General features: G+C 57.1%; 1 protein-coding gene across 4 annotated transcripts; it reads right to left on the reverse strand.

The window, feature by feature from the left end:
* Positions 1-3,547: 3,547 nt before the first annotated feature.
* Positions 3,548-9,461, reverse strand: GC (GC vitamin D binding protein). Of its 4 annotated transcripts, none has more exons than XM_064450724.1 (13): positions 9,356-9,461; positions 7,669-7,738; positions 7,092-7,224; positions 6,785-6,996; positions 6,444-6,576; positions 6,206-6,300; positions 5,792-5,921; positions 5,438-5,640; positions 5,101-5,233; positions 4,891-4,988; positions 4,508-4,640; positions 4,354-4,417; positions 3,548-3,724 (listed from the first exon to the last, which is right to left on the reverse strand). In XM_064450724.1, the coding sequence occupies exons 1-12, from the start codon at positions 9,411-9,413 to the stop codon at positions 4,364-4,366; spliced, it is 1,452 nt and encodes a 483-aa protein (XP_064306794.1). In that variant the 5' UTR covers positions 9,414-9,461; the 3' UTR covers positions 3,548-3,724; positions 4,354-4,363. The 4 variants fall into 4 exon arrangements, with proteins under 4 accessions (XP_064306794.1, XP_064306795.1, XP_064306797.1 ...); XM_064450725.1 differs by having other exon boundaries at positions 3,548-3,736; XM_064450727.1 differs by lacking the exon at positions 4,891-4,988.
* Between the last annotated feature and the right edge of the window lie 311 nt (positions 9,462-9,772).

Consider the following 9,772-nt stretch of genomic DNA (forward strand, 5'->3'; position numbering starts at 1 on the left):
CCCTGCCACCGTGCCTGCAATGCATTGCTGCTTAATCAGTGGTGCAATTACTGTGACTAACAGCTGGAGATGGCTGTGACTGGGAACGGTATCTGCCTGGCAGAGCTGTTTGGTTTGGGTTTTTGGTGGTTTTTTTTAATCTGTCCTTTTTGCATTGCCTGCTCCAACCTCATGGCACGCTCAGCCTCAGGCTTTGCAAGCTGCCTGGTGGAAGGGTGCTGGAGGTGGCCTGAGGTTTGCTGGGTGCCCTGGTGGTGGGGTCTCAAGCAGACGGACCAGCCAGAAAGGGTTGCTCTGAGCAACAAGGATGGGTGTGTTATTTGTTTGGGGTTTTTTGTTTGTTTGTTTGTTTTTTTTAATAAACAAGGACTTTTCTGCTTGTTTCAAATCTTTGGAAATGGGTTAGAGAGCTGCTGAGACAAAAATGCAGGAGGCAAATCTGCCTCGTGCTCATTGGGGCTCAGAGGGCAGGAGGAAGGAGACCCAGTGAACAGAATGAAATAGAAAACCAAACAAAAATCCCCACTGCAATGAAGACTAGATAAGGGAAGTGGTTTCTGCCCGGGCTGCCCGAGGGCTGGGTGGGAATCCCTCGGGGGTGCGCTGCTGGCCAAGTCAGTGCCCCTGGGTGGCATCAGCTGAGAGCAGCCAGGCTTTCTCAGAAGATGGCTGGTTTTAATAAAAAAATAAAATATTGAGTTTTGGTTTTGTTGGGGTTTTTTTAAACAACATTTGATTACTCTTTGGGTTCATTTTTTTTCTCTGTCCCCACGTAAGCAGTGGCAGCGGTGGAGGCTTTGCTGTCACGGGGTGCGTTTGCCTTGTGCAATGCCTCCCGGGAGCCCTCGCCGGGTGCTGCGCAGGCTGCTGCCAGCCAAGGTGCTGTTTTCCTCAGGAGGGGAACGGGCTTGCGGGCTTTCCTGGCTTTATTTTTTTCTGCTGGTATGGTATGACACATAGCTCCTCCGTCTGGAAAGCTGGAAGCTCCCCAGGTGATGGTGGGCAGCTTCTGGTGCAAAGGAAATAGGACACGTCCTTCGTGCCGGGCTGGGATGGAGAGGGCTGTCTGCTCGGGGATGGATGTGTGGGGAAGGTCCTGACACCTGTTTCCAAGAAGCAGCCCATTGCTAAAATGAAATCCTTAGTGGCTGCGGTCTCTTTGATGGCTCAGTGTTATTGTTTGCCTAATAAGTCTGTGGGGAGGAAGATGCAGCAGAACGGGGCTTTCCCATATGTTATTAAAGCTAAGAGAAGCCTAAACATGGATGCTAATAAACACTCTTGGTAAAGAAATCCAGAGGGCTGAGTGTCCACGTTGCTGCCCGAAGCCTCCTGCCGAGGCAGGCAGCGTTGTCTCGTGCTGTTAGAGTCAAAATGCATCAAGCACGGGTGGGCTTTGGCAGGCCAGCCCTGTGCCGAGGGCGGGGGAGCTGGGGGCCGAAACCTCTGGCCAGCCGCCCTGCCGGCATGTGGACGGAGACAGGACGCTTCCATCCCAGCATTTTGTGGCTGTCGAGGCTGCTCGTGGCTCCAGGAGATGCCCTGGGCTTGCTTTTTTGTTTGTAGCTTGGCTGTCAGCGTGTGGCATTTCAGGGCATCCCCCTGACACCCATCAGCATGGTGGGGTTCAGCCCCTGGTTGGGGCGAGGGAGTAGCAAACAGCTAAACATCCCCGTGCCCTTTGGCTTCACCTGCCGATGGCCAGCAGGGCTTCAGGTTGTTTTAAGCCCCCGATAGCTAAGACGATGGGACACCACAGCAGCAAGTGATGCCCACTCCTGAAAATGTGTAGAGCAAAGCCCTTGCCAGAGGTTTTGTGCTGTGGGTGTGAAGGGATGAGTGATGGAGCCTGCTCCGGAGAGAGCCTGGGCTTGGCTTTCTGCTCTCTCCAGTGTGCCCACGCTTTTGGCATTAGGAAATACCCTTGGGGTATTGCAGTATGTGCTTCTCGCCCAGAAAGCTGCAATGGTAATAAGCAGTGCTGGTTTAATTTCCTTTTTTTTTTTTAAAAAAAAGCATATTTCTTAGAAACAGGCGCAGAGCAGAGATGTTCTTGGCTTATTTAATTGTATTTCCCCACTTCTTTCTTGGAAACCCAGAAGGTCTCTGTAATTGTTAGCCCTTACCACGTGCATCTTGTATTTGACGGGTGCAAAGATGACGCTGGAAGGGAGGGAAAGCTCGGGCCGGTCAGTAACCTTGTGCCTGACAGAGACTAAGCTGGTTTTATGGGAGCGGGGGGATAGAGCCCTCTGTCCGGCCGGGACCCGATGCACGGTGGTGACCACGGCTGGTTCCCAGAGCTGCTGCCTTGGGTACAGCCTGGAGAGAGAAGCTGAAATGGAAACACATCTACAGACATACTGATGTACCAGGGAAGGTGAGAGAATTCGCTGCCAATGCCAAGTGTATGGAGGAGATGTGGGTGTCTCACCCCAACAGAAGAGGGTGAAAAACTACTGTTAATTGTTTTGGAAAATAAATGCCAAAAGCACAATATAACGCAGTTGTGGGTGGAACTGGTGTCTCAGTGTCTGTGGTTCTGCTGCTACCACGCAACAGGGACAAGTCCCAGGTTAGTGATAACGACTGCCCGCCGCCCCGCTGGGAGAGCGTGCCGCACATCTGGGTGCTGATGCAGAGCAAGGGTGTTTTTCTTGCCCGGTAACAGACGCCTTGCACAGAGAAAGCAAGTTAGCCTTTCTTTCTAGTTCTGTCCCCAGAAATAATAACGCCTTGCCACCCCACGCAGCCTCAGAGGGGTGAGGCTCCTTTCCCCTTGTGCCCCCCACCCCAAGGAGATGCTGCTGCTGCTCCCCGGGCTCAGGGGTCCCTGCCTGTCCCTGCCGCTGCCGCCCGTGGGTGGGTGCAGCAGCGCTGCCCTGGTCGAAATGCTGGCAGCACCCAAGCGTGCCCCTGCTCTATTTCTAGCAGGGTTTTGGGGTCTCAGCAACTCCAGGGCACAAGGTTGGCACGGTCCCTGGGTAACTTTGCTAGCAAGGATAGCCGCGGTCAAAGGTGGGGGCCTGGATGAGGCCTTTCCTAGGAAAAGGTTCGCGCAGCGATGGCAGCTCTGGAGCACCGTCAGCACCCGCTGCAGGCTCCCAGGCGGGGAGGAGGACAGATTTTGATGATCCCCCCAGCTTCCCAGAGAGGAGGTTGTCAGCATTGCAGCTGCCGGAGGGACTCTGGCAGGGGCTGACCTGCCCGCAGCCCAGGCTGCGCTGCCGCCTTCGTCCCGCACCGCGCCGGCCACATCCATCTCATTTTTCCCATTGTGGGGAAACTAAGCAGAGACCTGGGGGCTAATGATGCTCTCCAGGCCAGAGAGGGACTAATATGAATGGGGGATTCTTCTTGTTTTTGCTTAAGGCGGGGTCTGGTGATTGTGGCAACCCTTGTCTGCTAATGCTCTCTGAAAAGTATTTTTCTCAGGCCCTAATTAGCTTTAAATTGATTTCCCCCAATTCTGCCCATCAGTCACTGCTCCTTGCAGTTTTTTCCCTTTTCAGATGGAGTCCCTCTGCCCCATTGGTAAGGCCGCTGCTCCGTTTGTATCCTTTTATTTCATTTATTGTTTTCTTCTGAACGTCACTTCAGCTCATCCATGGTTTTCTGCTAGAGCGTGGGCGGTTTTAATTTGCTGGTTTATCTCTGCAGGGCACATCTCTGCACATCCAGGTGTCGTTGTCTGTATTCCTTGGTATATTTAGATCTTGTTCTCCTGCAAAAAAACCTGCCAAATTTGGGTTTGGGGGATTTTCCTGTCCTTTTCCCACCGGGGTTTGCCCTCCTCCTGCCTCCCAACCCAGGGCCACTTAGCCTGCAGCCCCTCCCCAAGACTCAGCCAGTCTCTTTCACAAAGAGCACTGTTTTCAGTGTTCTTGCTTTATTTTTTAGACCATTAGCTCCCAGGACTAGAGCCGGGACCTCCTCCTCCCCCTCCTGCCTGCAGATTTGGGGCTGTGCTGCTTCCCCGCCCTCCCCACCGCCCGGGGGGTGCAGAAAGCCTTTCCAGCAGCCACGAGGGTGCTTTGTCTAAGTTTTTATTGCAGCTGCAGGAATGCGTCGTAGGTGCTGCCGGTGCGCGGCGGGGAGCCGTGGGCTCGGGGCCACCTTCCTCTCCTGGTGCAAGCGGGCGTCTATCGGGCGTCCTCCAGCCCAGCTCCCTCGTGCCCCCTTTCAACGTCCCTGCGTGCCCCGCAGAGCTCTGCCCCAGGTGCGTGGCTGTGACCCCTTTCCCTGGCCCCATACGCTCCCCCCTCCATCCGTGCATGACCGGAGAAGTGGTCCCCAGTGCTGGCGTGCTGGATCCCCACCCCGGCACGCCGGACCCCCGCCCCAGCCGCTCACCTCTGGGCACCTAGTCCAGCAGGCAGGAACCCCCACGGCATGCCTCCGCCAGCTCCGCGCTCACCTGCAAGAGGGGGGAAAGAGCCGAAGGGCAGCCCTGGCCGTGGGGCTGGCCACCAGGGCAGCACAGGGTGGTGGGGGGCCGTGGATTTACCTTGGAGGCGCAGTAGAGGGGGGGCGAGTTGTGGGGGCAGCAGGTGGAGGCGAAGTCTGCTCGCTGCTCCACCAGCTGCCCCAGCAGCTCGGGGGTGGCCCCTGGCATCTTCTGCATCAAGCTGTCCCGCAGCCTGCGGCGGGAGGACCGGCGGGTTATAGCGGGGACGTTAAATACCCATGTGGCATTTTCAGGGGGAGAGGCGTGCATGGATGGCAGCGGGAGCAGGGCTGGGTGCAAAGGATGTCCAATGTGCTTCCCTGTATTTTGCTGCTATTCGGGCTCAAAACCACCAGCTCCATTCGTGCACCCTCAAAATTTTGGCTAAATTTTGACAGCATTCGCTGATCCGGTTTTGGGCGGGGGGGGATCCCAAGGCTTACCTCTTCTTGAAGTCGAGGAAATTTAACTGGGTGTACTGCCCGCAGAGCTTGTTGGTCTTTTCCAGGAAGGGGACAAGCTCTTCTCCCACCTGCTGGCGCTGGGTGGCAGAGGGTGGCTGTAACCACGCTGGGAAGAGCCTCTGCGGGGCTCTGGGGGACGTGGGGCTGGGGCCGAGCAGGGTGAGCCGACGGAGCCGGCCCTGCGCTCACCTTGCTGTCCAGGCAGGCGGAGGTGTCCTTGGCAGAGCAGCACTCCCCCCTGACTTCTTTGGAGATGTCGTATAGCTTGCAGAGGAGGGCGTCGGGGACGCTGGTGTGCCTCCGCGCCAGCTCAAACAGATACCTGGAGCGGGGAAAATGAGTTGCCACGCGAGTTTTTGTTACCGGTGCTGCTCAGTGTGGGATGGGGGCTGCTTCTCGCATCTCTGTGCAGCCCTGGGGGAAGAAAGGATGCTTCCCCCAGTTATCCTAATAATAAACAAACAATATAATGAAGACAAGGGGAGAAGGAAGGGGCAGCAACTCGGCTGCCGCGGGTACCGCTCACCTCGTGGCGAGGCGAGCCCCCTCCTCGCTGCAGAGCTGCTCGTTCGTCGGCTTCTGTGCCTCCGGCAGTTTGAGGGCAGGCGCTGGTGGCAAGGCCAAGATGCAGAAATAGTTTTGCATGAGGTTTTTCCCCTTGCAGCAGTCGGCGAACCTTTCGTCTCGGGCCGGCAGCGCGCCGCAGGCTTTGGCCGTGTGCTCCGACAACTGCAGAGAGGGGAGCGGAGGGTGTGCAGGGCTCGGCGTCCTGCCAGGGCTGGTGAGGCTGCAGACCCCCCACCACTGTGACGGGGTTCACTCCCTAAGCCCCTGCTGTGACTCGGGAGGTGGTTTGGGGATGGGGGCCTGGCTTTCCTACCTTCTTCTGCATGCAGTCCTCGGCCACCGAGTCGCAGCACTCAGAAAACATCTCAGCAGCATCTTCTGCCAGGGGGAAAAGGTCCTCAAAGGAAGCTCCGGGCATCTTCTGAGCAAGCGAGGTGAGGTAGCTGGGCAGGCACAAGGCGTACGAGGGGCTTAGGGAGCTCGGCTCCCCCTTTCCCCGTTAACAGCTCCACACAGGCGTTTCACTGCATAGAGGTGCGGGAGGGAGACGATGGCGAGCCCCAGGGCTCGCTCTCCACCTCTGCTATACACAGAGCATTTCCACGCGATGCTACAGACTGCTTGTTTTTACATCTTAATTCAAATTTGTCCACATAGGATCCACATAGGAACGTGCTCCCAGCCTGGCCTGTGTTTGAGGAGAGAAAAGGCCATTTCCCTCTTTTACCTGAAGGTGAATTTGTCCTTCCCGTACGCTGTGAAGCGGGAGCAAAGCCGGTTTGACATCAGGGTGAGGAGGGAGATGGTTTGTCTTTCCAGTTTCTGCCACAAAAAGAAGATGGAGGTGTCCTCCAAGGGAAATGCGAGCCTTTCCCAGCCACCTCTCCCAGGCCATCGGCACGGTGCTTGCCTGGCTCCCTGGGGAGCGAGGATGGGGATGAGCCCGGTGGTCCGAAGGACCTCACCTCCTTCAGGAAGCAGGTGGTGGGCGTGGAGGAGATGCAGCAGGTGGAGACCATGGAGAGGAAGGTCCTGGTGGAACCCAGGAGCACGGGCAGGGGTGCCTGGCCATAGCTGCTGGCGTAGTCGTGCAGAAACCTGTGGCAGAGGCAGGCTGAGGAGACCTGGCACCCTGGGATCGGGTGCTTGGGTACAGGAGATGTGGGGGTTTTGGGGTGCTAGGCTTGCTCGGGGATGGGAGCCCTCTCCAGGTACCACCCCTTGCTGCCGGCTTATTGCACCAAGCCGCCGAGCAGCGCCAGCACGCAGCTGGGCTCAACCGAGTGCCATCCCCAGCCCGGCTTACCTGTCTGCAAAGTCCTTGGGGTCCTCCTTGAAGGCCTGGCAGAGCTCTTCGTTGGAAGGCTGGAGGTAGCGGGGCAGCTGCTGGGGCGGGTGCTGCAGGGCGGCCAGGCACAGCTTCTGCTCCAGCCCCTCCTGGGCGCAGCAGCCAGCCGTGCCGGGGTGGTCCGGGAAGGGCGAGTCCCCGCTGCAGGATTTGGCCGACAGAGCTGAGGACTGCGGGAAGGAAAGGAGGTTACGTGCCAGGGGCCATCCCGCCCCCGCCCAGCTCCCGGTTTTGAGGTGCATCGCCCAGTTTCGATCAGCCTCACCCCATCGTCGTAGCAGGAGGGGTCGGCGCCTTCAGTGCAGCAGGTTTCAGCCAGGGAGACGATTTCACGGACGAGGTGGCTGATCTCCTCGAAGGTGGCGTTGGAGAATTTCCTGCTGTTGGCGATAATGGTCCTGGGGGCAGGGAGCAAGGAGAGGATGAGCCGGGGGCCTGTTTCTCTCTCTTTAAAAAAAATCAAAAATTGCATTGCAGCATCGTCCTGCCCAAATGGGGTTTAACACCGTCAGCTGGAGAGGAGCAGCTGCGGTGCTGCGAGAAACAGCAGCGTATTCCTTGCAAAACAGACGGGAAAGACCTGGAGCGGGTGTCAGGCTGGGGGCTGCCCTTTCCAGGGGATCGCGTGCCAGCGCTGTTAGAATTCCTGATTATTTAAGCACCTAATTGGTTTTGAGTTCAACAACGAAGCAAACTTTTCTCCTGTTAAGAGCAATCAGAGTCCTCGTTTGCAGGGAGTGAATAAATCTTCCCGTTTCTAAGATTGTTTTTATTTATTCCTTTTTGGTTTTGGCTTAGGTGCCGAGCGTGCCGGGACGGCAAATCCAGCAGGAAGTACCTACAGGGTTCGGAAGTCCTCCTTCCCCAGCGCCTGGAACTCCTGGCAGACTTTGTCCCGGACATAAGCTTTGCCTGTAAGTGCAGAAAAAGGAGGATTTGTGCCCTGGCTCGGCCGGGTGCAGCCTGGGTGGCGGCCAGGGAGCCGGGACCGGTGCGCCTGCATGGGCTGGGGTCTGGGACAGCGCCGCTGTGCTCCCCCCTGCAGTACCACCTCCTGCGCCCCGCTCTTCGGGTGGCAACGGAGCTCGTGTCCCGCAACCTTTCCCCTTGCAGGAAAAAACCCCCAAAGCAGCGTGGCTCTGCCTAATTGAGTCTCCTAAGGACAATAACTCAGGTTTTTTGCTTTTTGCCAGGGAAAATGATCATTTGGGGAACAGCCTGTTCCCGCTTAACCCCCTATTTTGGTCTCGCTTTTCGCTTCCCTCCCCAGAGCAGCAGCGGCATGAGAATGAGGGATGCCACACCACCACAGAACGTGGTTCAAAGGCTGCAGGGCTCTCGCTTTATTCCTTTGAGGACTGTTATTTTTTTACTCAGTTGCTTCTTTTCTCAAGTCAGATTTGGTGGCAGTCCCTGGGGAGATGCCGGCGCGGCGCTGCAGACCAGCAAAGGCTGCTGCTGTGCTGCCGGTCTCGGAGAAGCACCTCTGGTACCCAGGCTGCTGCTCCAGCTCTGCAGTCAAAGCACGGGGCGGGGGGGGAAAACCCCTCCCTGTAGCTGGGAGAGCTGTAGGTAAAACATTAGGTGCGTTCGTCCCATGTCCAGATGGACATTCCTGCGCATTTGAAATGCATGGTGTTGGTTTTTCTGGCAGGGTTTGGAGTCCGTGAGGGCTGGGAGCTCTGGAGATGGGACCATGGGGGTCAGGAGCAGCCAGCAGTGAAGACATCCCCAGCAACTCTCATCCCTGGAAAAACGCTATCGATTTTTGCTACAAACTGCATTGGTTAGACTTTGGTACTGGCAGGGTAAACACTGATACCAGTATTTACTGGTATTACAATGCAGAGCAGGGTCAGCTCCCCAAAACCGAGGGGTTATGTGCTGTACACCGAAGGTCACATTGCTTCGGTGGGAAAGAAAGGGGGGGGGGGGCTTTTGCAAGGCTGGTAGTGCTGGGAAAGAAGGGGAAGACGTGGTAAAAGGCAGTTGTCTTTTCTCGCAGGAACAGAGGCTGGTGGTCGTGGTGTCAGTGCCTGCTGTGGCATTTATTTTCAATTTCACAAGGTGGTCTGGGAGAATTAGGTTCTGAGGGTGTTTTCTCGCAGGTGGATGATTCCCTGTGGAGCTGCGAAGGCAGCAAGGGGTGGCAGAGAGCGTTGTTTCCACCCGAGGGGTGGGTTTTACAGTGAAATGGTGCTTGTGAAGCAGTTCAGGAAACCTCTTTTTTCCCTTGCAAAGGGATGAATCCAGGCCCTGCGACACTGTCCTCTCCTCCTCCCTCTGCCCCCAACCCCAGCCCAGCCTCTTCCTCTCCCAGCTCCTCCAGCATCACCCCAAAGGGGTGTCCTGGCTACCGAAACATCATCCCACGCCTTCCCTTTCCTCCCTCCGATTCCTGCCCAGTGATTTGGCAGTGGGCTGGGGAGAGGGAAGACCGCCAAAAACCACCGGAGCTGACAGACCCCAGCCTCATACCCCTCATCCCTGGTGAGAGCAAAGCCCCAGGCGCGTGATGAATGCCCTTACCTCGGTGCTCAGCACACGCCGCGCCTAAAAGCAGCAGCAGAGCGAGAGCCGCCCTCATGTCGGGGCTGGTTTCCCTCCTCCTGCTGAAAAGCGGTGCTGGGAAACCCGTCCCGGTGTTTATACGGAGGTAGTGCCAATTGCTGGGTGAATGATTAATCCTGGCGGCGGGGCAGAGGGCGAGCATCCTTGGCCTGCCTGCCACAGCCTGGGTGCCAGCGCCTCCAAAATTGGACTGATTTTAATCATTAACTCAGCAAAATGGGGATGCATTGCTGTGGGACCTCACGCAGGGTCTTCCTGCCCGTGACGGATGACGGGCGCAACGTGAACGACAAGAGGAGAGGTGCCGGAGGAGAGCATCCCGTGCACCCGACGAGTGCAAAGCCACGTGCGGTCGGGCTGAGGAACGGTCCTCCC

This window comes from Phalacrocorax carbo, chromosome 4 (assembly GCF_963921805.1).
Source record: "Phalacrocorax carbo chromosome 4, bPhaCar2.1, whole genome shotgun sequence".
Classification (NCBI taxonomy): domain Eukaryota; kingdom Metazoa; phylum Chordata; class Aves; order Suliformes; family Phalacrocoracidae; genus Phalacrocorax; species Phalacrocorax carbo.

Excerpts from the sequence above, each read along its gene's own strand:
- GC (XM_064450726.1), bottom strand. The coding sequence starts at position 9,413 with ATGAGGGCGGCTCTCGCTCTGCTGCTGCTTTTAGGCGCGGCGTGTGCT. Across the intron at positions 7,225-7,668 it reads AAGGAGGACTTCCGAACCCT|GACCATTATCGCCAACAGCA; the intron begins GTAGGTACTTCC and ends CCCTGCCCCCAG. Across the intron at positions 5,641-5,791 it reads AGGACTGCATGCAGAAGAAG|TTGTCGGAGCACACGGCCAA; the intron begins GTAGGAAAGCCA and ends CCCTCTCTGCAG.